The 27,657-nt window shown below is 40.4% G+C and overlaps 2 protein-coding genes across 4 annotated transcripts; one reads left to right on the top strand and one right to left on the bottom strand.

Annotated features, from left to right (window-relative positions):
• The first annotated feature begins 434 nt into the window (after positions 1–434).
• vill (villin-like) lies at positions 435–10,114 on the top strand. 2 transcript variants are annotated; one of them, XM_070553175.1, is made up of 20 exons: positions 435–573; positions 702–785; positions 1,353–1,427; positions 1,502–1,701; positions 1,933–2,041; positions 2,233–2,343; positions 3,310–3,512; positions 3,586–3,664; positions 3,984–4,082; positions 4,156–4,309; positions 5,535–5,635; positions 5,710–5,847; positions 5,918–6,076; positions 6,446–6,625; positions 6,907–7,052; positions 7,133–7,277; positions 7,342–7,530; positions 7,750–7,818; positions 7,928–8,161; positions 9,731–10,114. In XM_070553175.1, exons 2-20 carry the CDS (start codon positions 711–713, stop codon positions 9,842–9,844), a joined length of 2,580 nt encoding a protein of 859 aa, XP_070409276.1. In that variant the 5' UTR covers positions 435–573; positions 702–710; the 3' UTR covers positions 9,845–10,114. The 2 variants fall into 2 exon arrangements, with proteins under 2 accessions (XP_070409276.1, XP_070409277.1); XM_070553176.1 differs by lacking the exon at positions 7,750–7,818.
• Positions 10,110–27,657, bottom strand: plcd1a (phospholipase C, delta 1a). Of its 2 annotated transcripts, none has more exons than XM_015955146.3 (15): positions 27,515–27,657; positions 22,534–22,692; positions 19,106–19,334; positions 18,904–19,033; positions 18,606–18,834; positions 18,331–18,532; positions 16,472–16,616; positions 16,214–16,366; positions 15,312–15,461; positions 15,085–15,241; positions 14,891–15,007; positions 14,636–14,808; positions 12,755–12,890; positions 12,523–12,672; positions 10,110–10,850 (listed from the first exon to the last, which is right to left on the bottom strand). In XM_015955146.3, exons 1-15 carry the CDS (start codon positions 27,531–27,533, stop codon positions 10,759–10,761), a joined length of 2,241 nt encoding a protein of 746 aa, XP_015810632.1. In that variant the 5' UTR covers positions 27,534–27,657; the 3' UTR covers positions 10,110–10,758. The 2 variants fall into 2 exon arrangements, with proteins under 2 accessions (XP_015810632.1, XP_015810631.1); XM_015955145.3 differs by lacking the exon at positions 27,515–27,657 and adding an exon at positions 26,563–26,813.

Raw genomic sequence — 27,657 nt, 5'->3', positions numbered from 1 at the left:
GTCATAACTAATGTGTATTTTGGTGTGTGTTGTATATTTATGACAGCTGTTGTGGATTTAGAGGAGTTTTTACTCATTCTTGATGCCTGCTACACTGTAAAATGAGTTGTTGAATATACTTAACCAATTTAAGTAAACTAGTCCTACAAAACCTAATAGCTTGAATCTAAAATGTAACATGCATTTACATATATATTAATGTATATGACTCTTTACATTTAAGAAAATAGGTTTAGTGGAATCATTTGACTTAACTTGGGTAAAGTAAATGAAATTTGTTTTTTTTACAGTGTAGGAACATGTCAGTTCAAAATGTTTGGAGTTTTTTTTTATCAAAAAGGCTTTTATCAGTTTTTACAAATACATAGAAACTTTTCAGGATGATAAGATTGTTTTGACATCCTCTAATTATTTTTTCTTTTTGTTACATTTAGGTTTTGAAGGAGGTGTAAAATTCCTAAAATCAAATTTACCCACAAACAATTTTAATTACTGGGAAAAACAAAATAAAAAAAATCTAGTGAATGAAGATTTCATAATATTGTTGCACAACGTCTGCAATAACAAACTACGGTAGGTAGCAAGTTTGTATAATCTGCCAGTCTATTATGAAGATTGTAACAAATGCAAATGTGTGAAAATTAATAAATGTAGTTATCTCTTCCTAGAAAAGCTGATTTTTGTTTTGTTTCTTGTTTTAGTTTAACAAAATGATGAACGATAGGGAAAAATATTCCGTCAAACATGTCAGCAGGACTCCGGGCCTGCAGATCTGGACCATCAATGTAAGTACTTCTGTATTTTAAGGGTTCGTGTTATCAAAACTCACCTTTTTGCATTCTTATGTGCTGTCATGTGGGTCTCTACTGGTTCTAAAATCACTACAAACATAGAAAAAAAATCCATCCAATTTCTGTTGGTGTTTGATTTTTGAAAATATTTTCTAAAATGAGCTGTTTTAAAACGTCTCTGTTTGTGACATCACAAATGGGGAAATTAGCAGAACTACCTCTCACTGCTTCTGGAGGAGCAGCGGCTCTACTCCGAGCCCATCCTGTGCATCAGAGCTTCTCAGCTTTTAACAACCTGAGCGGGGTTGGGGTGGGCGTGGTCAACTAGTTTTCTTTTTAAAGTGACTCAGCCCTGAAACAGCTTATTCTGGAAGGTACTGAAAATGTTGAGAGCAAAGCTGTTGAAATTGTTTTATGTGAAAGGGATTTAGTGGAAAGGACAACATAAACATGTTTTTATTGACCATAGAAGTATTAAAATTTAAGAGAAAATTTCATTATATGTCCAAATTAAGAGGTTGTGAGTTGAAATCCAGCTGAAATGTTGTTTTCTTCATTTAGAAAATGAAGATGGTCTCTGTTCCAGCCAGAGCCTTTGGGAACTTCTTTGAAGGAGATTGTTACATCGTTTTGAACGTAAGATCATTATCAGCTGCTATCCTGAGTCCAAATTTCAACATGAATCATAATTAATCTTTGTGTTTTACCAGATTATTAAGAACAAAGGCTCAGGAGAGTCCTTGGACGTCCACTACTGGATCGGATCCTCCTCCTCTCCGGATGAGCAAGGAGCTGCAGCCATCTACGTCACCCAGCTGGACGAGTATCTGGGTGGGAGCCCCGTGCAGTACAGGGAGGTGCAGGGCTTCGAATCCCCAAAGTTCAGGAGCTACTTTAAGAATGGCCTGATGTGAGTTTAAACGACACAAACACTCCTTTATGTTGTAATCTTCCTAATCCTGCAGGGATTGTGATACAAAAAGGTATTAGTTTAGAGGATTAGCAGAGGAAAAAACAGTATTCTCTGACCCAGTGTGTTAACTTTCACCGTGCTCGAGAGCACAAAGTTTAATCTTTCAGCCTTCTCTGTTTGTGCAGCTTTTTCTTGCTCCTGAACTTTCACCGTGCTCTGATTTCACAGCTATAAGAAGGGCGGAGTGGCCTCGGGTTTCAACCATGTTGACACAAACGTCTACAACATCCTGAGACTGCTGCGCGTCAAAGGGAAGAAACACGTCTCTGCAACAGAGGTCTGTGATGCTTGTAACTGAAATTACTGGTGTCTGTTCTTCGCCTCCCACTGATATGTCTGGATTCATCTACACGGATGTTGGTGATCAATTAAAGCATGTTTGTTGTCATTGCAGTCACAGCAGAGGTTAACTGGGATTGTGTGCTGTTTAACGTGGATTATGATTCTGGGGTTTGTGTGAGTGTGCAGGTGGAGGTGTCATGGAACAGCTTCAACAACGGAGATGTTTTCCTTCTGGACATGGGGAAAACCATCGTGCAGTGGAATGGGCCAGAGAGCAACAAGGGCGAGAGGCTGAAAGTAATCCTCTTCACTGAATTATCTGTTACAAAAACAGAAATCTCCTCTAAACACGGATAAACACATTAAAAACAAAAAATAAATACATACAAATAAATCATTATTTTTCTAATATATGAGAATCACAGTATAGAGGGCATTGTTATTTGTCCTCCAAATGAAACACAATGAAAATAATAAACTAGAAAATTCCTGAGGAAATTGTAAAAGGGACCTGCCTGCTGGAAGAGCAGCAAGTCCCGTAATTATGCTAATTTAGAGTCAAAATTTAAAACTGATTATATGTTTTTTGCTAATAATTTTGCTATCTTAAATCAAAACGCTTAGAAAAGTAATAGCACACCTCCCACAGCCAAGCCACTTGTTTTGATGTTTAATTTGTGGGGGTGCACGCTGCCATTTGAGCCACATTAACGTCCCCGGAAGAAGAAGAATAAAAGCGATTAATGTACGAAAACTCCCCAGGTGCATAACAATAAGGGCCCTGCTTGCAGCAGCAGCAGGTTCCTTGTTTATAGCATCAATAACAATAAAACAACAAAAAAATGATGGCTAACTCTTTTTTTTAATTTCCTTTGCTTCTGATTGAATTATAATCAATTCAGCACTTACTGACTTTTTAGAGCTTGATGCAGAAAAATGGGCCAAGAACTAAATAAAACAAATAAATTATTTAATCAAAAAGTCTTTTATGGTCTGTTAATTTGTTGTATTACTCTTTACATTTAACCGACCAGGTTTACTGGAACCTGTTGACATAACTTGGTTAAGTAATTTATTTTTATATTGTTTTTTTTTTGGTGTGTGTGTATATTTGTGTTGGAACTGTATCAGAATATAAGAGTTATGCAACTTCAGTACATCAGTAAAAAAGCTAATATCGAACATCCTTAATAATAATAATCTAATAATAAAAATAATAAAATTGGCACTTGCCAGCTAGTACTACTTCTTCTCTATTTGCAGGCGGTCCTGTTAGCCCAGGACATCCGGGACAGGGAGCGAGGAGGTCGAGCTGAGATTTCTGTGGTGGAGGGAGGACATGAGCAGGAGACGCCAGAGCTGAAACTCATGATGGTGGCGCTCGGCCCAAAGCCCAACAATCTGAAGAAGGCTGTTCCTGATGACACACATGACCAGGTTCAGGCCAGCGGTGTCAAACTCTACCAGTAAGGGCTCTGCTGTCACAGCTCATCACCTTAAAATACTTCTCAGTAACGTTTTTATTTATTCACTCTTCAGTGTTTCTGACGACAGCGGGAATATGGTGATCAAAGAAGTGGCCATGCAGCCTCTAACACAAGACCTGCTGCTCTCCTCTGTAACTATAATAATTCATTCGCCAGGTCACTTGTTTGGTAAAACCCTAACGAGACATGCACCGAGCTTAACTGGGAAAGAAATATAATAAACTAAAAACATCCTAAAAATCATTATACTTCAACATTATTACCTTAATCATATTTTTGTTATAAATTTTTATCATTTTATAACACTTGTTGCTTCAAATTAGTGAAAAAAAATGCTAAACAGAAAACTTTTTTCCAGTGTGGATGTTAAAGAGTTAAATAAATTTATAAAAGCTAAAGCAAATAACGTCCGATTTTCCCTTTATCCTTATTTTTTGTTTTGGGTCTCAGGACTGCTTCATTGTGGACCACAGCGGCTCTAGTGTGATGGTTTGGAAAGGCAAAAAGTCCTCCAAAGAGGAGCGGCAGAAGGCTATGAATACAGCGGTGGTGAGAGATGAAATGTAAGAATGAAATGTGAAATTAATTCAGATTTATTCACTTGATTTTTTACTTTTTCCAGAGTTTTATTAAAGCCAAAAACTACCCATCCAGCACCCCCGTGGAGGTGATGTCCGAAGGGGGGGAGTCAGCAATGTTCAAGCAATTGTTCAAATCCTGGAAAGAAAAGGGGCAAATTAAAGGTCTGGGTACCACCCACACGGTTGGGAAAATAGGTAAAGTTCAGATTTTTGGGATATTTCTAAACTAATATTTCTGTCCGAGGGAACGAGGAATATGAAAAGATAAAGTTGTGAAATAAATTATGGTTCACATGGACTTATGATGATTTCTGAGATATGAGTTGTTTTATAATGGCAGCAATGTCCTTTATGGCCCTGCTCAGATTAGCTGTTAGCTTGTAAATCAGGTCAGAGTTACGCTAATCATTTAGGTGTAATTTATTACTTTCCTCTGAAGTTTTTGTACTAGAGAATGTGTAGAAATCCTTTCATTGTTATTGTTAGATTATTAATAATATCAGATACTGTCTGTCCTGATCGAGAAAATTGTTGATGCAAAGAAGCTTGAAAAAACAACTTCTAATCATTTACTCAATCATTCTTGGTCCTTTGGGATTTCTTCAAGCTACTTCTATCCACTTTCTGCTTTGATCAGCCATTCTTCATAGAATTAACCTCCATTTGTTTAAGCCACCTCTGTAGAGCTACCTTTGTATTTTTTACACTCTAAAAAATAAAATATTGAGTTTACTTGACCAAGTTATTTCAGCTGGTTCAACCGTTCCTAGTTGCTTAAAGATCAAGTTTACTTATGTTTTAATACATTTGCAGTGGGGTTGAATGCCTATTGAGCCATTCTCTAGGGTAAAAAAGCTCCGGTGCACCTGTTTGAGGACATAGAAGTTAGCTGGAGTAGAATGTGGCAGCAGAAGGCAGGATTTTGCATTCTGTTTGCCTTGCAACGTTGATCTCCACAAATAACAAGCCTGAAGGAGTTCTGCTGCGTGGTGGAGTAGCTAATGCTAACGGTTAGCTTCTACAAGCCAAAATGTGGTTTGCTCTTTTCTGGATGCTAAACTAACAGCTTCCCCATTGCGAGTCAAGACGGGCGAGTCCATGAATGTTAATTTGACTTTGTGGCTTTTCAAATCCTAGATCATCTGATTTCTATCAGAAGCTAATGCAGGAAATAGGGGTTGAAGATTATTTTCCCATTCAGCCATGTTAAACTCAGAGTGAACAATTATATTTCAATAATAACAAGTTAAAAAGTTGTTTCTCAGTAAATGTGGTCTTTAAATGTAAAGAGTAAAATAGATTTTTACACATTATGATGAAAAATAAATGTATATTACATTTAAGAAACTGGGTTTAGTGGAACCAGTTGACATAAATTCAACATTTCTTAGTTGGTAATAAACTCTGCTTGTCTGTACAGCTAAAGTTGACCAGGAGAAGTTTGATGTGATGGAGCTCCATGCTCACCCTGAACTGGCAGCCCGGCAGCACATGGTGGACGATGGCTCGGGAGAGGTTAAGGTACAAACAACAAAAGAGAAACTGTGAGATTGCTCCAAAGTTTAATTTAAATCCATAGATTTTGTCCGTTATAGGTGTGGCGCATTGAGAAGCTGGAATTGGCTGAGGTGAAACCGAGCATGCATGGACAGTTTTATGGAGGCGACTGCTACTTAATTCTGTACACGTACCAAGTATCAAACAGGCAACAGTACATACTGTACATGTGGCAGGTCAGCTTCCTCACAATATTCCTCCTTTCTTCCTCCCAGCTGCTTTGTACTGATGATTCTCCATCTTTAGGGACGTCACGCCACAAAGGACGAGATCACAGCGTGCGCCTACCAGGCCGTCAACGTTGATAACATGTATAACGGAGCGCCTGTGCAGGTCCGAGTGGTCATGGGAAAAGAGCCACGCCATTTCCTGGCTATCTTCAAAGGCAAACTCATCATATTTGAGGTGTGATTTTCGGTCGTGGGGTCTCATGTGGTCATGGGGTTATTTCAGACAGGTTATACAAATTCAGATAATACAACCCGAGAGCATGAAGAATGGCAAAAGGCCTGTAGCGCTTTCTAGAGCCCCAGAACCCCCCAAGGCACTTTGCAACACAGTCAGTCCTTCCCCCTTGCACACACACATTCACACGCTGGTGGTGATGAGCTACAATGTAGCCACAGCTGCCCCGGGGCGCACTGATACAGGCGAGATTAAGTGTCTTGCTCAAGGACACAGCAGCAGCATTCTCTGCAGGGATCGATCCTTCAACCCTTTGATTACTGGCCAACCCACTGTACCCCCTGAGCTATAGCTGCTGTTTGTTTCCAGGGAGGGACGGGTCGACCCGGCGTAGAGAGTCCTAAAACCAGCTCCAGCCTCTTCCAGGTGAGAGGAACCACAGGGATGAACACCAAAGCCACTGAAGTGCCAGCGAGGGCCTCGTCTCTGAACAGCAACGACGTGTTCATGCTGAAAACCAACCAGAAATGCTACCTGTGGTATGGAAAGGTACGACTCATGTAACAAGGCAGCTAAACACATAAAAAATAAAGTATCTTTAACCCTCCCACTGTCTTTATGGGTGACCCTGTGAGGAAAGTTGACCATTGAGCAGGGTTGATGGTTTATCCCTTGAGGTCCACGTCGTGAGGTGGTGCTCACTCCTCACCCCTGCCACGTGGCCTTCAAGGGATAAACCATCAACCCTGCTCAGTGGTCAACTTTCCTTGCGGGGTCACACCCATTAGGACGGTGGGAGGGTTAAGGTTCTTGTGTCTGCCTGTCTCCAGGGTTGCAGTGGAGATGAGAGGATGATGGCAACGGAAGTGTGCGATACGCTTTTCAGGCAGTTTAAGGAGGTGGTGATGGAGGGCCAGGAGCCATCTGATTTCTGGATTGCTTTGGGAGGAAAGGGCCCCTATGCCAGTGACAGCAGGTGAGCTCCATCAGAAGAAAGGTTGATGGTTTCAGAGGCATCTGTGAGCATAAAGAATTTATCTGATGGTGTGATTTCAGATTGGAGAGAGAGGAGCCTCTCCACAGCCCCCGTCTGTTTGAATGCTCCAATCAGACGGGTAAGTTCAGGATGACTGAGATCTGCGACTTTGAGCAGAGCGACCTAGACGAAGACGATGTCATGCTGCTGGACACCTGGGAGGAGGTGAGGTTTCTGTAAATGGATTCAGGCTTCCTCTCCACAGTGTCTCACTCCTCCATCTCCTCAGATCTTCCTGTGGATCGGCATCTCCGCCAACGAATACGAGATCAAAGAGTCACTGAACAGTGCGCAGGAGTACCTGAAGACCCACCCGGCAGGTCGCGACCCCGACACACCCATCATCACCATCAAACAGGGCAGCGAGCCGCTCACCTTCACCGGCTGGTTCAACGCCTGGGATCCTTTTAAGTGGAGTGTGAGTTTTATCAATCGATCTCTCTGGCAGACATTAGAATCTTGTTAATAAGGCAAGATGAAAGAATTTAACATGATTCCATCTTGTTGCATGCATGATCATGGGAAATTGACAAAAAAATCCAGAGAATGACTCAAATAAATCAGAAATCAGAGCTTAACGTATGATGACGACTCTGCATGAAAACTAATTTTCACTCCGAGCTGATCTTCCCAACAGGGAGGAAACTCCTATGAGGAAATTAAAAAAAAGCTGAATGATGCAGCGTCTGTCTCTGAGATCACTGTAGTAAGTGATTGATTGACCCAAATCTTGATCCTAATTCATTAACAGCAGTAATAAATAAAGTCTTTAATATCATCTCATTAATCTGTGAATGAACCTTTTACGTATGAAGGGTCTGGAGAGAAAGAGTCCTGCTACAATGGTTGACGGTGGGTACACAGCCCCTGGAGGTCCTGGATCCTCTGCTCCTGTCTACAAGATGCACGGTGGGGTTCCAACCAGCCCGTCCACCAGTAGAGGCCCAGTCTCTTCCGCTGGTTTCACTGGGAGGCAGCTAGACCCAAAGGTTCTTATCAACACTCCTGCCAGTGAGCTTCCAGAGGGAGTGGACCCCAGCCAGAGGGAGGTGGGTGAAGTACAGAATCAACTAGAGAGACAGAACTGACCACAAAAGCCAAGTTTTATATCTTTTTGAATAATCTCAAACCGGTGCTGGTCCAAGATTTTAAACTTGTTGAAAGAATTTAAAAAACGGTAATAAACAAACCTTGGATATAACAGTTTTGGTTTTGTTGTGTTGTGTTGTGTGCAGCTACATGGCAAAAACATGCTACACAACTAACCAACATTCCCAGTTCAGACGCAGACATCTTGCCAAACGTCTTCCGCTCAGATGTAACATAAAAGTAAACAAACATGGCAGACAAAGAGTAGGATTGGAATATCCCTCGCTCTGTACAGCGGGATGCCGTTATCTTGCTGTGTGATTGACTACACGTTTAAACAAGCAGCATTCTTGTTTGTCCTTGAGTCAAGACGATACACCAGAGCGAATATCCCTGCTTTAAGACTGGAGCAGTTCCAACGTCCTTCAGAGCAGACCGGAGCACTCTTAACACACCACACACAGCAGGAATATCTGTTAAGATTATCTTTAGAGACTTTATGATTATCAGGGGCCTCTTTAAGATTGTCATAACAGGGCAATCAGGTCAAAAATTGCCATAGTCTTGCTGTATGTGTTTTGAACAATTTTACTAATTAGCATCAAACTCTTTCTGGTCTTAAAGTAACAATGTGTAGTTTTTACCATTAATTTCTGGAAATCTCCATCAAAATGTTGTTGAATGAAACAATGCCCAGTTGTTGAAAAATACTGGCAGCTTTGTAACATATAAACATAAAAATCTGGTCTAAAATACATGGGTCTGAGTCTCTGGGCAACACCATATTACACTCGCTGTTTACTTCTACGGGAGCCCATGAGGTCAAAACACATTTACTGATTTGTAACAAAACTTTTGCCATTCATAAACGTTGTTTTACACATTTACCTCTTTGCTCGTTGCCAGTGATGAACGGGAGTCTGATGTGCTTGTTGTTTAGCTGGAGGTTGAATGATCTGACAAAGTACTCGCTCCAAAATTGCATTCCTAGGGTATTTTGGCCCTAATTGCTATTCGTTGGTAAGGTCTTACTCGAACACAAAAATACTGCTTGCTTGCAATGACATAGGTATGTACTGCCTCATTACCAGGGAAAAGACACAAAGTCACTTTAAAGTGTCCAGATTAAGTTATAGGAATAGTACCTTCATGGAAAAACCATCACGTCTACTTCCCTCTAGTGGACGATCTACAGATGGTGAGGGCCAATTTTAATGTCTACTACTGTTTTATTGTTTTATATTTACATATTAAAATAAAACTTACTATATAGTTTAAGTCTTTTATTGACATTAGACAAAACTTTTGTCAAAAACGTTTGTCTTTAAATTACATTTTATGTTTCACGCATTAAGAGGTTAAAAAATATTCTGAAAGGAAAATTAAACCCGATGCAGGACAAAAACAAATCAAGTATAAACTTGTCTTCTTTCCACAGTAAGTGTTTCTCCTCTCGTTTCTCTGCAAAGACACAAAGTGTTCACTAGAGGTCGTCCTAATCTTACGTATGTCCTCCCCTCTGCCTGCAGGACTACCTGTCTGACGTGGACTTTGAGAACCTACTAGGTGTGACTCGCTCCGAGTTTCTGGGTCTGCCCAGGTGGCGTCAGATCCAGCTAAAGAAAAACGCCGGCCTTTTCTGAGTCGCTGCTGGATTGTGTGGAAGAGCTGCCAAACCGGTCTCATGTGGTTCCTGGAAATCCAAGCCAAAAACTGTTTGTCTCTGCTGTGGACATAGCAGCAGCAGCTCGCCGCCAAATAAAAAAATGTATTTAATCTTCCGATGATCACAAATGTTAGTCAAAACATGACTTAATCTTTTTAGATGTTATGTAAAGATTATCTTTATTTGGTTTTTACGGTGAATGATTCATAAATGTAAGTAAATAAATAAAATGACAAGTGAGCTGTTAGGAGACTGCTTTTATTCACGATCAAGTACACACGATACCAAAAGAGTCAAGATGTAACAAACTAAAAAACTGTCAACGAATGAAAGTTTGTTACATTTTGTGTGATTTGATCATCTTTTCTTAAACGTTACTCCATGTTTATAGACATTAGTTGTGTTTAAAGTGCATCTACATGGGCCGTTGCAGTGGAAACGTGCAAAAACACGATAAAAACATTTGCCATACCCCCCAGATCCACATCCCTTTGGCTTTTTAGTAAGAAAACTAAACTCATTGCTTGTTCTGGTTGGATAAAGAAGGAAAACATAAATCATTTAAAGTATCTGACCTTAAATACAGATAAAAACTCAAGAAATCTAATAAAATATATAAAACTCCTCATATTGCATAATCAGTGTTTGAAAAGAGGGAAGTCAACTAACAAAAACTAACATTATTCTCCAAAATACAGTGAAATGACAGTCATTAAATAAAGATTTCTCACTCACACTTCCATTCTTTCATATTTTGTTAAACTACAGTAGATCCTATTAAACCAAACATTTAAAAAGTTACACAGAGACAGAAACTTCCCTCTTTGTACTAAAAAAAACAAACAAAACAAAAACAAAAAACAATGTATTTGTGGTGATCCTCACACGAGCCTACTGAGCATCCAGCAGCATGAGGTGCACAAACAGCCCGGCAGAAGGGATGATGTCACCTCTCTTTGTGAGCAGCGGGATGTGGCGATATCCTGAGAAAAAAAAGGAAGTTGGTTTTGGTCTCGTCAGCAGAGCTGGTACATGACAAGAGGGAAACAACTCTAAAGTCATGTGACTCCTTCGAACATGAGGGGAAAGGACACAAATTAATATCCTACTTGATGTAGTGGGACCTTTCAACAGCCTCAATTTGTAGAAATAGGTTGTTTCTGGTAAGATTGACTGAGATAAAGTATAAAAGTCGGGCCAAGACCAAAAACGTATAAACATTGTATTAAAAACTAGATTCTAAAGGATTTTGTAGTTAAAACATGGCTGTTTATCCTTTATAGGGGTCTAAAATGACTACTTTGATTCCAATACAAAATTATATTGATATTGATCTGTTTTGGACCTACTTTGAGGAGTATGAAAAGAAAAAAATCTTAAAATAAAACAATATTTTACAGAAAAATAACCGTTTTGTGGCTTGTGGCTGCGGGGGAGCCCGGTGAGAATGCCTAAGAGTGGCTTGGTCGTCTGTCCAATTTCGTCCATTACAGCTCTGTGAGAGCTTGGTGCTGTGAAGTCTTCTATTGGATCACCTTCATTATAATGCTGTAAAAGTGGGGCCGGGGTGGTGGTGGATCAATTTTCGTGTCAGTTGAAGGCTTTAGGGAGAGCCCTTCACCTTTTTGGGGGAGCCAAGCCCCCCCCTAGCTCCCCCGTATGTCAAACCCTGCTTGTAAGAACTACTAATATGAGAATTCTGGCCCTCATCTTGAAAGGTTTATGTATATGTTTATGTTTATTCATTTCGCAGACGCTTTTATCCAAAGCGGCGTACAAGTTTTTTTTTTTTTTTTTTTTTTTTTTTTATAACCTGTAGGGCATGTTGTGATGTGTGGGGGAAACCGGAGTACCCAGAGGAAACCCACGCATGCATGGGGAGAACACGCAACTCCACGCAGAAAGGCGAGTTTTGAACCTGCGACCTTCATGCTGCGAGGCAACAGTGCTAACAACTGCGCCACCATGCAGCCCTCACGCTCCAGTTTTCCCTCACTCGTGTCCTTTAAACACCACTGAGACTGAATATCAGGGGTGTAACTCATTCAGTGGTTGTTGATGGTATCTCTAACTCAGTCACAACATCATTTCAATTTGACTCCATTTGGGACCCACTGATCAATAAGAAACAATGATAAATGACCAGCATTAATACAGCGCCTTTTAGATTTCTACATCCCCTCAATCCACGCACACACACACATTCACACTGACGACGATGCGGCCATCGCCCCCGATATTACAAACGATTGAACATAATCTTTCCATTCAAATCAAAATCCCAAACAGAAACTAGATCATCATTCTACATTTTTATTCCTGAGCTCATGAATTTAAATCAGCTTAAACAAAAGTAATCTGTTCTTAAAACGAAGACTAACTTCTAAATAAAAGTGTGTTTGAAAAATAGTTATTTGATCAATGTTTAAATTTTGGATCAATGCCACTTTTAATTGATACATCAAGATATTTTTACACTCCTAGTTCTTTGTAACTTCTACATGGAGCCCGAACATGTTAATTATTCATCAACAGTTTGACTTTAGGGTATTAATGTGATGGTTCTATCATTTTTGTTCATTTTTTCCCCACTTGACCATTCACTGAACTTTTTCCCTTTTTTTATTATTTTTCTTTGTTGCTGAAATTTCTTACCATTCTGAACACTGGTGAGGGGCAGACAGTACATCCCAATGAAATCGTTAGCAGACGCCGCGTCATAGTCCTCCACCAAAAACCGAACAATGGCCAGCTCAGGGACTTGAATGGTAAACTCAAACCTCTCGTTCCACATTGGATTGAACCCTGTATAAAACGGAGGATTGTGTTGTTTTGATATTGATGTTTGTACCACAAGCTGTAAAAGTGCTTGGTGGTTTAATGTTACCGTTGTTGTTGATGTACTGGGTCTCCTTGCAGGCGTTGTCTGCTGGGACACCATAGATTTCCACTTTCACCAGAGGGTCTACGATGGACTTCTCTTTTTCCTTGTTGATTTTAGGTAGCTGCTGAGCTGTGATCACCTGAAATAATTCGAAAAAATTATTTATAAAAGATGGCTACATTACTTAGGGATGGGTACCAGATCCTGTACTTTGTAAGGCATCGACCAAATTCCGTGCTACCTGACAAGGACCGATTAACCATCCATCCATCCATCCATCTATCCATCCATCCATCCATCCATCCATTTATCCGGAGTCGGGTCGCGGGGGCAGTAGCCTAAGGCGAGAGGCCCAGACTTCCCTCTCCCCAGCCACTTGGGCCAGCTCCTCCAGGGGAATCCCAAGGCGTTCCATGACCAGGTGAGCGACATAGTCCTTCCACCATGTCCTGGGTCTACCCTTAGGTCTCCTCCTGGTTGGATGTGCCCGGAAAACCTCACCAGGGTGGCGTCCAGAAGGCATCCTGACCAGATGCCCGAGCCACCTCAACTGGCTCCTCTCGATGTGGAGGAGCAGCGGGTCTACTGCGAACCCCTCCCAAATGACCGAGCTTCTCACCCTATCTCTAAGGGAGAGCCCAGCCATTCTTCGGAGAAAACTCATTTTGACCGCTTGTAACCACGATTTCGTTCTTTCGGTCACTACCTAAAGCTCATGACCATAGGTGAGGGTAGGAACGTAGATCGACCGGTAAATTGAGAGCTTTGCCTTCTGACTCGGCTCTCTCTTCACCACGACAGACCGGTACAACGCCCGCATCACTGCAGATGTAGCACCAATCCGCCTATCGATCTAACCCTACAGTTTTCCCTCACTCGTGAACACGACCCCGAGATACTTAACCTCCTCCACTTGGGGCAGGACCTCATCCCTGACCCGGAGAAGGCATTCTACCCTTTTCCGAACCAAGACCATGGTCTCAGATTTAGAGGAGCTGATTCTCATCCCAGCTGCTTCACACTCAGCTGCGAACCGCTCCAGCGAAAGCTGAAGATCACGTTTTGATGAAGCCAAAAGGACCACATCATCTGCAAAAAGCAGAGACCTGATCCTCAGGCCACCAAAACGGACGCCCTACACACCTTGGCTGCACCTAGAAATCCTGTCCATAAAGGTTATGAACAGAATTGGTGACAAAGGGCAGCCTTGGTGGAGTCCAACTCTCACTGGGAACGAGCCCGACTTACTGCCGGCAATGCTGACCGAGCTCTGGCACCAGTCATACAGGGACCTAACAGCCCGTATCAGAGGGCCTGGTACCCCATACTCCCGGAGCAACCCCCACAAGCATCTTTGGTATGTTCTTGCTGTGTTGAAATTCTAATTCCATCTTTTAGTTCTTTTTAAAACACAGAAAGGTTTTATTTACCAGCGACGTTTCGTTTGCAGCTGCAAGGTCTGGAACACAAAAATACTGCTTGCTTGTAATGATTTAGGTATGCACACGGTCACTTTACGAGAAAAAAAAAGTGCCAATCATCTGCATTCAGATGAAAGGGTACAGCATGCTTTTTGAAAATGGCACCTTATATTAAAATGTAAAGGGAGAAAGGTAAATGGGCCAAAGATGGAACCATGGGGGACCCCACAAGTGAAGGGGACCGACTGAAAAGAACAGCCAAAATCAGACGCTAAGGCTCCTGTCTGAGCGGCAGAACCGAAACCAGTCCGAAAACAGTACTACTTGTCCACTGCTCCAACCTAGAGATCGAAAAGTAATGATCTAATGTGTCAAATAATGCAAATAGGTCAAGCAGTATCAAGATCACATTTGTACAAGATGTATTATTTGCGCATTTCTTTTAATAATGCAAGGTTCTTACCATGACATGAAAGATCTTCATCTCTGGCCTGTTGGATACTGTGTTGGGATTGAACTGGGATGATAAACTTCTCTGGAATTCCGGTTTCAGGATGTAGCCACAAAAACCATTTGGACGAAACCGTCCCTGGTTTATGTGCATCTCCTTAGAGGGAGTCTGGAAGTTCAGCGCCACTGAAATCAAACACAGGCGTACACAAAATCATTACTTGTTACTTCATTAAGAGTACTTCTGCAGATTCATTTGGGATCTTACCAATCTGGCAGCCAACGTTCCACATGGGAACAGGGTTGTAGTTGGATGAGTCCGTCCTGGAGCCCGAGGGGTAGATCCTGCTGAGTTTGTCCATGTTGTGATGGATGAAGGCCGTAGCTGCAAAGTCAAGACACTTAATGCCTGTCAACTAACTCCATTGTGTCACTGAAGGAAGCGTCAGACAGAGCGTTTACCTGAAGTCTCAGCCAGCATGAGGGCTTTACTCTCCTTAAAAGATGACATTTCATAGAAAGCCTGATTGCTTTGGGCGTGTTCAAAGCTGCTGAAGTGGACGCTCTTACAGTAGATGACCACATCGGACAGTTCTTTTGCAAGTGTGATCTTTGATTTCTGAAAGGAGACAATTCATCTTAAGCAAATTTCACATTTCTTCCAAATGAGTGCAAACCCATCGAGTTACCTTCGGCTTCTGTTTTTGACTGTTCTCTTTACACTCAGCGGCCTCGTCCTCCTCAGACACCATTTCATCTTCTACTGTGTTAATGTTGGAGAAAAGCACATCCAGTTTGTTCAGACGCTTTCCTTTAATGAGGAACTTGCCCTTCAGCTCCTGCAGACACACACATTTCCCTGTGCTATCAGTAAAAATGAATGCTAAATTAGATGCATATTTTCTCATTTGTGATAGTTAAAGAGCATTCTAGTTATTGAAGCCGCTCAAACCCTCCAAACATCCAATCAAAAGAAGAAAAAAAGTGTTTGGAGTCTGAGGCAGAAATTCCACAGAAATCTATTCCATGTGAGTTAAATTTGAAAGAATTGTTGTTGCGCCCACGCCCCGCCCAGAGTTCACATAACTCCAGTTAAAAACACGGGACTCCTATAATCATGTAAACTAAGATACATACATTTAAAGGACAGGAGTAAGAGTCTTGATGATGTGAGCTTGTGTAAAACATTCGGTCTTGAGCTTTCTTGGCTGCTGTTCCTTTAAGAGAAACATGAGCTAACTGAGGCGAGTCCCTACAAGCCGAGACCTAATAAAGGTTGTTTCGTTTTTTTGTTTTTTTTGCAGAGAAAAAAGACCTAAGAATGGCTGAAAAACTCCTATTCTTTAGTTTACAAGTACAATAACTTTCCAAAATATCCAAACTTAATTGCTGCAGTCATGGTTAAATAGAGGAAGAATGCAAAGTAAACTACAAAAGTAAGGAGATTAATCAAAGAAGCAAGGAAAGGAACTGAAAAGTGTATGAAGAGTGTTCCTGTGGAAGGGAGATCTTTTAGTGGAAGGCTCCACACACTAGATAACCTCAAATGTATTTTAGAGTCAGAGTGCGTCTGTATTGAAGGTTTCCACACCTTAGGTGAAGGGAAGTTGGTGGGCATCTTGCCGCCCAGAGGCTTTGTGACCAAAGCATCCCCAAGGATTGACTTCAGGTAACGGGCCATGATTTTCTGTTGGTCCACGGCACAGTGGTTCTCCAGGGACAGGATCACCGGGTACTCGGACATCTGAGAAGCACAAGGAAAAATGTACAGTGTTCTGCACGTTTTCAATAGGTTAGCAACAATCTAGAAGCAAAAGTGAAACATTCAGCTTTCAAATGTCTGACGCACTTTGAAGGCATAGTCCTTAATGGCTTTGATGACATCTTTGAAGAGCACTTTAGATGTGAGCGTGTGGCCGTGATAAATAACAGGCTCTCCGTGGGGCCCATCCCAACAGTCCAGCTCCACACAGCGACAGCTTTTCATCAGAGCTCTGCAACAAGACAAAACCCTCATGGCTGCTTTGTCGCCTTTCCATCACAGCCCGTGTGATTAAAGCTTAACTTTACTCATATTTAAATATACAGTATTTGCAGTGTATTTGTTTGAAAATACAAATTTTCAGAAAAGGCCATTGTTCCACCTTCTTCTTCTTGTGGATGAAGGGTGCAAAAGGGGCAAAAGGGGCGTGGTCAACCTCTGCACTTGAGTATCAGGACACCCTATGCACTATATATATATATATATATATATATATATATATATATATATATATATATATATATATATATTGTATGTAGTGTTAATGAACTACATATCTAGGAATTAAAGGCTGTTGCTATCAGCTTATACTTTAATTCCTAAGAAGATCAAACAAATTAACGAATTAAATTTACATGTATATATATCCAAATATATCTCGTAGCATCAGCTTGTTCTGCAGGTGTCGTTTTGTTGTGTCGGAGCAATTCTGCCAATGTGACAGAAATCGTTTGTTTGGTTAAAGAGCGTTGGGCGGCCGACCCAACCTTCTCTAGAACTCACTCGCAACTGGCGAGAGTTCTGCTATAAAGATGCTATTATCATTTCTAACGAATCAGGTTTTGACATGTAGAAGTAATATTTAACAAACCCTCAGAAACACGCCTCCTGAAGATAGAAAATTCTGGTGTTATGGGAAAAGATCATGTGAGCGCAAGTTACCTTTAACTTAGTTACTGTGACCTGTGTGAGCTGACTAAGTTCACATGATTCTTGTCAAAGTTAAATATTACTGATTATCATAAATAATTATTAACCAAAGAATAATAACTCATTTCAGTAATTAAACACAGTTATAATGAACCTTGATGATTAGCAGTAAAGAGAGTTTATTTAAATGATTCTTTTAAATCTTGAAATGTCCTCTTCTTGCTGGATGGAATAGCAGTCAGATAAGCGACAGCTGCATAGATTAAAGGTGTGGTAGCAGACTTTGTCTCCTGTGGAGGACTATATTGCAGATTGGAGTCGTAGCCAGGGCAAGGTGACCCAGGCTGTGGATCTGACCTGTGAGTCTTAAAATCAGGCCATTCGTGACATTACACACATATACATACATATATATATATATTGCAAGCAAGCAGAATTTTTGTGTTGGAGTAAGACCTTTCCAATGGATACCCATTAGGGTGAAAAAGCCCTGGGGAGTGCAAACTTTAGCTAAATAACAAGCACATCAGACTCCCTTTCATCACTGGAAACAAGTGAAGAAGTAAATGTGTTACTTAACAACATTTAAGAATGACAAAAGTTTTGTAACCACTTGTTACAAATCAGTACATGCATTTTGTCCTCATGGGCTCGCTTAGAAAGAAATATGGCATCACCCAGAGACTTAGACCCGCTCCCATGTTTTTAGACCTGATTTTTATGGTTTTATGTTACAAAGTCGCCAATATTTTTCAACAACTGGGCATCGTTTCATTCATTTTCTACAACATTTTGATTAATATTTCCAGAGATTAATGATAAAACTACACATTGTCTCTTTAAACTTGTTACGTTGAAACGATCTAACTTTTACAAACAAATCTATGACTTTTCCTTTACCGTCTCTATCATACATCTTGAGGATTTGTGTTAGTTACTTCTAGCATGAGATGGCCTATCGGTGCACGTTTAGCCTGATATGTAATATTGTTACAATGGCATGTAAGAGTACTTACTTTATGTAGGCCTCTGTGCTGCTGGGCCCTTTGAGCTGGTCCTCCATCAGGTAGGTGTTGTGAGATGAGGAGATAAAGTAGTGATTGAGAGGCTGAGTCATGTCCTGATACACTTTTTTGTGAGCTGGGTTGAAGATGCACGTTTCCTCTTGCTGCAGGTACATCAGGAAGCCATCTTTGGTCATCCTCTTCTGCTGCTTTGCTGTTAGGAGGAACAGTGAGTCCCTATGGAGCAAATCTACCCCTAAAAGATCCATTTCTGGGTGAACTCTTACCTGTTTCATCCATTTCGCATTCCTCAATCAGCCTGTGTGCGTCCGCCAAGGACGCTTGTTCCCTTTGTTCTTTCTGGAGGAAGCTCACCAGGTCCTCGTCACTCATCTGACCCTCTGTTTTAGCGTAACTCTCATAGATCACCTTTATCTCCTCGCGGTGCGTCAGCAGGTCATAGAATTCCTTGATCTCTGTGCCTTCCAGGGTTCCTGAGTTTGATGTGTCGCATTTCTGTGCAAACGCAAGACATTCGTCATCAAATGAAAACGTTTTTTAAGATATGACCTGGAATTGACTCACCTTGAATATCTCGGCTGCGTAGGTGTCGCTGACCTCAACGTTGATCTGTCGCAGAAAATGCTTCAGCTCTTTCAGAGTCATCTTGTTGTCTTTGTTCTTGTCTGCTTTCCGCATGCAGTTGATGATCCAGCTGGCATTTAGATGTAAGGAGAGGAGAACGCTTTGGAGAGGCAAAGCCTTTCATTAGCTGCATAAAGGATACTGCTCACTCTTCTGCTTGTTGTTCAGGTTGCGTATGCTGCTGATGACCTTCTCCAAACTGGTCACCCACTGGTTTGCTTCCTCTTTAGAAGCCGTCATGAAGTCAAGAATCTTCTTGCGTCCCTTAAATATGACGGAGAAGCACTTGTCTTCATCGCTGTCCTGGGTGTATTTTTTAAGCCCCTCGGACTGACGGCCTTTACGCACCGACTCAATGTCGTCAATGGCAACTGGAAACAACAGAAGATTTGTTAGAGATGTCACCATAACAAGTGAGTTCACATCCAAAAAGTACAATTTACCAAAGAAGAACCCATCTTGAAAAGTCTGACAAATGTAAATAGTCAACCATTCTGCTCGTAGTCATCAGTCATTGTTGTCAATATCCAGTAGCAGCAGACTACTAGTTCCAGTGTGTCTTCATATCTTATCATCAGGATAAGGTACATAAAGGAAAGTGTTTGTTTTTAAATGCCCTTAACAAAAAAACTTTTTGAATCTAAGAAAAGAGGTTTTTACATCAAGTAAGTCTGTTTGGTTTGATCCATTGAAAAGGTTTTTGTTGTAAAAGGGTAATTAGAAAAAGTCTTGATGCCAAAAATAAGGATATTACATTGAATTTCAGATTTTGCCTACCGGTAATTTCTTATTTAATAAAATTAGATTTAAATAAAATTGTTTTGCAAAAATTCGAATCTTAAAGTGTGACATATCAGAACCTAATCAGAAAGCACGTAAAACTAAACTAGAGTTTAACAGATGAAGATTCTGCTTTTTGCTTTTAAACACTCGTTTATTTCCAAGAGGTATTTAGGTTCATATTTTGGGAGCTGAAACATTTACTCAAATTAGAAACAATATTTCATAAAAGAAGCACATAAGTTTATTTCTAAAAGGAATTTAGGCTAAAACACCGTATAAAAGTTTCCTAAGAATAAAAACATTATTTTCTAAAACATGCAAAAGTAAGAGAGCAGGACCGAGCACACGACCCTGTGGAACTCCATAAGGCAGGAGTAGGCAATGCTGGTCCTCGAGTGCTGCTACCCAGCAGATTTGAGTTGTTTCTCTTTTCCATCACATCTGATTTTGTTCAGCAGGTGATTAACAGGTTTCTACAGAACCTGAACAGATGGTACAACCATTGAATGTTTTTTGTGTTGAGCAGGGAAACAACAAAAACAAGGACCAGAACTGCCTACCTCTGCCATAACCTTTTGGTGTCAAAAACACCTTTAAATTACAATCTGTTCCCTAAATATTATTTAAGCTGTTTAATTTGATCTCTTTAACTCTTAAACCAAGGTAAATTCTGGGTAAAGGAGAACATATCGAGACGTTTTCAGGAAACAGCTCTTTAAAGAGATCATGTAAAATTTGCTACAAGGATCCATCAGTGATCCGTGAACAGCCTTTTCAGGTCTGGTCTCTTAGGATTCTTTGGCAACATATCACACAAAACTTTATCAGTCTCTTGTGTTTTTCTCTTTCTTTCCATCGACTCAGAAAGTAGAGAAAGTTTCCTTCCAGACCCTGACAATATAAACTAAAGGTTTCTGCATGTTTCAGCAACATGATGCAAACACGCTAACAAAAGTCACAGTGGTGGTTGTTTCTACTCTTCTACTGTCCTCGGAGAATAAGGAGCTCAGATGGCAACAGACGGACTAGAAAAACCCAGAGGGCGCGGCGCAGAGAGATAAATCTCTGAAAGCACTGCATTTTACAAAACGGTGGATAAACAGAAAGCCTTCACGCTGAACACAAGAAGGGAGTGTCAGCTTCAAGTGCGCGTGCACGTTGTTTCCAACAAAACAGAGGTTGTGAAACAGGATCCGTTTAGGAGAATTCCATCAAGAGACTCTGACCACAAAGCCGAAGTGGGATCATCTTTGTCGAGAAAGGATTGTTGGAATGTTTGAGATGTTATGCAGAGAGAGGGCTGTGGTGGCTCGAAAAACTGTTCTAGTGCAAAAATAGGTTGAGTTGCAGAGGTTACGTGTGCCGCATAATGTGTGTGAACATTTCAGATTATTTAATAGCTTCTAACACCATAAAGCATTTAATAGGGAAATGTACTCAAAACTACCTCATTAGAATAGAAACCTCCATCTTACCCGGCCTGTTAGATGGATTTGAATGTGAATCCAGAAATTGTTTAATCAAATTCTGATCTGATAAGGATACAGTTCATCTCGCTGTTGGATCATAACCGCAAAATAATCACCTTTAATATAAAATAGCTGACCGAGAGTTGCATGAAGGCGTTAAAACAACATAACCCCGTCACAATTAAAGAGGAAGTCGTGGGAAATCGTAGACCTTTGAATAAATGTGTCAGAACAAATGAAAAACTATTATTTAGCTTATTTCTAGATTAACTCATTAACTGCCAATGACGACTGAAGTCGTCATTTTAAATCCAACCGTAGTCGTCATTTGCATTTTTTTTACTGTGTGGGCGTGGGAACGAGCCCCCGCACCGTGAGAACAAAGCCGATCTTCATCGGCGTACGTCACACGTCACGTGATCAGGAAGTAGAAAATCCATGTGTTAGGAGATCGTTTTGGGCCGCTGCTGTAAAAAAGAAGTGAGGCGCGAACCGGAAAAGCTTCTGCCGATCACAATTCGAGAACAGATTATGAAAGAATGGATAACGCTCGAAATGCATGGATTCTTCCTGATGTAAGAGGTGAGTCTCCTCTTTTTGTTTTTGGTAGTTTTGGCGTCGACACCATCATAGAGCGCAAACGTTCTGTGACTCACAAAAAAACAATGAAACGCTGAAAAAAGCTGGCAGCAAAGGGCTTTTCTGATCAGGAAACAGCTGGCGGTGAATGAGTTAATAAAGAGTGACTGCATATATAACAGGAGATTATTTTCATGTTCAGCCTGCATGAAAGACCCAGAGTGACCGATTATAATCAGAAATAATCATTGAAAATAGATTGTCAGTGTTGCACACCTTTAACTTTAATTCTGGAACAACAATGACTACAGTCTGTTTAAAGGTGTTGACTTCAGCTTGTGGTTTAAAGCTCCTCCCTCTTAGTGAGCACCATCACATTCAAAATATGGCTGAAAACAACACCTACTGTTCTAACGTGTCTTCCCTGAGCTGAGTGGAAATTGTGGTTTTCTCCCACACATGCAGAAGCTTCATCCTGCAAACACTGAAACACACATGCACGTCTCTAAGGAAGCACGTCTGTGTTTGTTCAGAGCTCAGTTTGAGGGCAGAGGTTATCGGCAAACCATAGGCGGGAAATCAGAGCTGCCACAGACACACAAACACAGGGGGTGTGCAGTAAGTTTTCAGTCCACACCCCAGCATTTGTGTGCTGTTTCCATCCCAACACTGTTGATGACGTAGTCTAGTGTGTGCTGTAAAGCTTTAACCTGCAAAGACATGACAAAACAAGACTCACAGGTCCGCTTCCGATTGAATTTCTTCTTAGAGTTGTAGGTCATGGTTCTGCAGTCTTCCTGCAGCTTATAGAATCGGTTCTTCTGCCAGGAGTTCGACCGAACCTTCATCAGCTTCCCGCCATTCAGGAGGAACTGGAGATCTGGGTCTCCCTCCAGACCTGGGAGAACAGAGACAACACAAGATCTACTAAGCACACCAAGGACGCAAACGTGAGCAGCAGGCGGAGAGAAAGAAATAGTTTATTTCTCTTTAACATGAAGCTAACCGAGCAATCTTAACTATTCCCAATGAGCTCAAAAATCCAATAAAATCCAGATTATTAATCCAGCACCTAGAGATTTCAGTCTGATCAAACATCTAAAGGATGCACCACCATCACCACCATGTTGGATATCTCCCAAAAGATTCATTAAGGTTTTACATTCACGTGGGACAAATCAAACATTTTGGATAAATTCCACAAGTTTTACTTTATTCGCTGTTCTTCATTGAATTCAGAAAACATATGAATTAGGGGTGTGTAATGGCAAGAATCTGGCGATACGATATGTATCACAACACTGGGCACACGATACGATGAGCTGCGATACTAAAGTACTGAACACCAGACGAAAATTGCAATTTTGAAGAATGAATTTCATTGGAAAACAGGACGGACAATAAGGCACATCTAGTCGTATCACAAGATCTCGTTGTTCCGTTAGAAAGCAAGCGGCAAAAGCTGCTGCCACCTAGCAGTTGGAGTTTGAATTGCACCACACAAAAGAAATGCATCAAATGTTTGCATGTAAATGCTTGATAAAAAAAACAATATACTGCTTTTAGATATCAATTCAGTCAGTATCATAACACAAAATATTGCAAAACTTTAGTGTATTGATATTTTCTCACATTCTTAATATGAATAAATCCTAAAAGGGATATTTTGAACATTTTGTGAAAGTTATTTTTCCCGTAGTAGATACTTTTTTGAACTGGTTCTTAAAGTCTTTCGAGATTGATAAGCTAATGGCTAGTCTGAGCACAGCCAAGATGAAAATGTATTCCTGTCTTTTTAAAATAGCTCTAATCTAAATTTCACGATTCATGTAAATGCTATTCAAGACGTTGAATGGCGTTTACAATTCTGCAAGCTTTGACCCTCAAATAAACAGGACGTGCAGCATTTCTCTAAACTATCAGTCTGGTAGAATGTGATAGCCATTTCTCCAAACTGAGGTTATTTTGTTATTTATAACTTTTACACAAAAACACTCTTCAAAATGGCCAAAATAACATATTTAAAAACAAAATGTATACTTAAAATGTTAGAGCTTGACATGACAGAATACTATGATAGTAACCTGAAAACACTCCATACCAGTGATTTGCAATCAGATATCCTAAAACTCAGTTTAATTTGATAAAAGTAGACAAAATGCTAAAATACACGGGGGATGTTGTGTTAGAGGAAGAAAAGGAGATTGGGGGAAAACTGATTATTACTGCAATAATATAATTTTTCTAATATTATAAATCCCTGAGTAAAACTTAATTAATGGGTTTTGTGCCTCTATAACATAAAATCCTAATTTGATTTTGCAATTACATATAATTGTTACAGAAAATACACATAAAATCCTTTTATTTGAAGCACTTTAATCTCTTAATCCCATTTTTGTCCTGTTATGGCCATTCTTTTTACTTCAATTCCTTTGTCTGTGTTCAGAGCTCACCGTACAAATAACCAAGTCAAGCAGCAGGCTGATTATGGCTTTGATGGGAGGGGCGTGTGAGCTCAGCTGAGGGAACGATTCACAAAACACAGACTCTGTAAATAAAAACCAGTTGCATTTGAAAAGGAGGGTTTGGATTGTTTTTTGTTTGTAAAACAATCAAGGATCAAGATTTCCTAGAAACAGCGGCGTATGAGGACATACACTGTAAAATCTGATTAGTTCACCTTACTAGGAAAAAGCATGCAAATTGGTTGCAATTAAAATAAGCACACAATAAAATGTAATTATGTGTTTGAGCTACTAATAGTTAAAGGTGCAGTGTGGAGGAATAAAGTACAGTGAAATAGTCCCAAAACAGTCCAATGTCTCCATCATGTTGGAAGGACAGTTATACTGAAACACATTTTATTCACAGTGCGGAGGTTCTCAGTTTTTTTCATTTCAAACTAAAGGATGTAGGGACATAGCTATTTACCATCAGTGAGTGTGAGGTGGCCATGTCTCCTGCAAGCTAACGCTTCAGCGCCGACATTTGTAATTCAACTACAGCTGACAAAAAGCTTCTGAGTTTAAAGAACCAAAGCCAGTAACAGGAGCAACCTAGAAGTTATTTCTTGCACCCATAAGAAGCCACTGCATCTTTTTGTTTTATTCTAATACCGGGTAAAGAAGGTTAAAAGCTAGCATTGATCTAGCAATGCTAACAATGAGTTAGAAGCAAAGAGTCGGCTATAAAAATATCTCAAGCTACTTTTTCAATTAACAACAACTCGATATTACAGTGAAATGTGTGTGAAGTGAATGAGTCCCACATAGTGCTTTACTTCCTTAAATGAGTCATTTAGAACTATAAAAGCAAGCTAACAGCCAGACGGTAAAAACGACACTTCCTCTATGGCGGAGGAATATTACCGTAATAAGTGTGGTAAGAGCTCCCTACTGTTAAACACCCAAGAGTGCCATCACCAGCTATGACAATGTATTTATTTACTTATACACGTACTGTGTATGACATGACTTTGCTTGTTATCTGGAATCGTCTGGTGGTGAGCCGTAACTGGCAACGGCATTAAACTCATGGAACAGGGACGAGAGACTGATTGCAGTGACCAAATTTGACCACAGGATGTCGTCTTAATTATTTTTACACACTGCACCTTTAACGGTACTACAAATAAGACAAACCACTAGTTCTTGAACGTTTGTTGACTGAACTTGTATTTAAGCACATTTTTATGTACATTGTACTTGTTTGTCTTAGTTACACATTAGTAGCTCGAACACATAATTACCTATTCCTGTGTACTCATTATTTTAGGTGTATAGGACATTTGTTTGGACACGTTCATGGGTATTTTTCCACTAAAGATTGTCAAACAAATTTCCAGACGCAGTTTTACCAGCTTTTATGATTTCTCGAAGATGCTTTTGGCACAGACACACTTTCGGTTGCTGTCAGAGAAAAGTGGGAGGCCCAACCTGTTAGACGACTATAGTGCACAATTTCAGTTTTATGAAAAGAGTAGTACAGTCTTGCTGTGAGCTGACTCATGAGTTTCAAAGGAAAAACAGGGAGGACTTTTTAATCCACAGCTCTGAGGCAGGCTAGGGCAGGTTTCTGAGAATTAGGGTGAAACAATAAAGACAACTGACTTTGAGGAGTGACAAATGACACTCAAATGCATCCCAGTTCTTCAGTTTTGAGCTTTAAAACTGGTTTTGACGTTGTTAATCCCAACTTTCATTTCAGAACTGAGTAGCAGATAGCTGAGGAAATGAAAGGGTTAATGTTTAACTATCATCTCGCATGTGGAATGTATTACACGGTTTATGGAGGAGTTCTCTGAAGCAAAATCATTGGATTTAGATGTTTTACAAGCAAACAGGGAGGAATTATGACTGAACCCTTCTAAGAAACACTGACAAATGAGTGTTGAATTACAGAAGTGATTAAAATTTAAAGTCACTAACAGCTGACAGATTGGCCAACATTTTCCTATCTCTAACAAGGAAACAGGAAATTCTCAAAAAGACAGATAAGCAACAAAACTGGCAGAAATTTTAACCAGCTGCCTGGAGCTTTTAAAATATTTTCACAGGACAGAAAAAAATGATCAACAAGAAGAATGTGCGGGTCTACGCAACGAAGACGTCTCTCAAATAGTCAGTGATTGTATTCCGATGGAAAATCACAATCTGCAATCCAGGTTACCCAAACACAACCCGCGCGCTCCTGTTTATGTTGCCAAATAAACAAAAAGAGCGTCTGCGTCTGGCGCACATCACTGCGCGTTTAAAAGCGGACTCACCCAGACGTCTTCCGTTATCCTGCTCATGTTTTCTCAGCTCCTCCTGATAAACCCGTTCCTCGGATTTTGTCCTTTTTGGATGCCTTCTCAGGCAGGACATAATTTTAATGGACTAAAATGTGCATGAGTTCTGCTGGAGGAGAGGAACGGATAGTCTCGTCTCCCCCTACCTCCAGCACGGGGCGGGTCTAGACGCAGGCATTAGCAGCCACATTCAGCTACCTGTCAGCGTTCACTTCAGATAAATATAAAATAAATACACAAACTAATATCTTAAATGTCTTTAGTAAGTCTCACTTTAAGAAAAAATACGCCTCCACATGTTAGAAGCAGCATTTTTTTGCTTTGACCCAGCTGGGTGGGACGCTTAGTTTTGTTTCTAAACTTTACCTTCACGTTTGACTCCATTTGATAGGAAACACCACCACCTGGTGGTAGCATCATGTATTGCACATTCACTAATTGTTGCAGAACTGTTTTGAGTTGTAATCACGACTTCTATGTAATTAAAATTTAAAAAGCAACGTTTCTGGAGTTATACACCAGTAATATGTGTTTATTTTAAAGTACTCGAACACTATTTAGGAGGTACTTTACTCACTAAAGTCACCAAATCAAATCTAATCACTTTCAATGTGAGGTTTAATGATTATCTAGCACTTTATATTAGCGATGATGGTTTTCACAAACTATACGTGAAAAAAACATGTGATAAAAGTACTTATTTCACTTTTTGTCCCATAAAAGTTAATACTATCATCAATTTTAGAGGAACCCATCAAAGAGCCGAGCACTTAGAAATATTTTAAGCATCTATGTGAACCCTAATACTACTTTTGTGAATGCCCTTTGAGCTTACAAAGCTCCTTCATGTCAAAAACAATGAAAATAAATAGTCAAGAATCAGCATGACGCCCTTCTATAGGAGCGATGAAGCAAAAAATCTACTCACCGTGTTTCCCAGAGTCCATGCTGAGTTAAAGCTCCTTGTGTTTCTCCCAGACTGTCCTAACTGAGTGGACTAACCCAGCTGTGTAATTCCTCTGTTTGTCTGTGTGTGAGGGGGAAAAAATTCTCCCCAAGTGCCCCTCTGAG

The sequence above is a fragment of the Nothobranchius furzeri genome, chromosome 7, assembly GCF_043380555.1.
Source record: "Nothobranchius furzeri strain GRZ-AD chromosome 7, NfurGRZ-RIMD1, whole genome shotgun sequence".
Lineage (NCBI taxonomy): Eukaryota > Metazoa > Chordata > Actinopteri > Cyprinodontiformes > Nothobranchiidae > Nothobranchius > Nothobranchius furzeri.
The sequence above is the reverse complement of the archived record's forward strand: the minus strand, read 5'-3'. Positions and strand labels throughout refer to the sequence as shown.

Excerpts from the sequence above, each read along its gene's own strand:
- vill (XM_070553175.1), top strand. The coding sequence starts at position 711 with ATGATGAACGATAGGGAAAAATATTCCGTCAAACATGTCAGCAGGACT. Across the intron at positions 3,665-3,983 it reads AAGACCTGCTGCTCTCCTCT|GACTGCTTCATTGTGGACCA; the intron begins GTAACTATAATA and ends TTTGGGTCTCAG. Across the intron at positions 4,083-4,155 it reads AGGCTATGAATACAGCGGTG|AGTTTTATTAAAGCCAAAAA; the intron begins GTGAGAGATGAA and ends TACTTTTTCCAG.
- plcd1a (XM_015955145.3), bottom strand. The coding sequence starts at position 26,662 with ATGTCCTGCCTGAGAAGGCATCCAAAAAGGACAAAATCCGAGGAACGG. Across the intron at positions 22,693-26,562 it reads GGATAACGGAAGACGTCTGG|GTCTGGAGGGAGACCCAGAT; the intron begins GTGAGTCCGCTT and ends CTGTTCTCCCAG. Across the intron at positions 12,673-12,754 it reads CCAGTACATCAACAACAACG|GGTTCAATCCAATGTGGAAC; the intron begins GTAACATTAAAC and ends CGTTTTATACAG.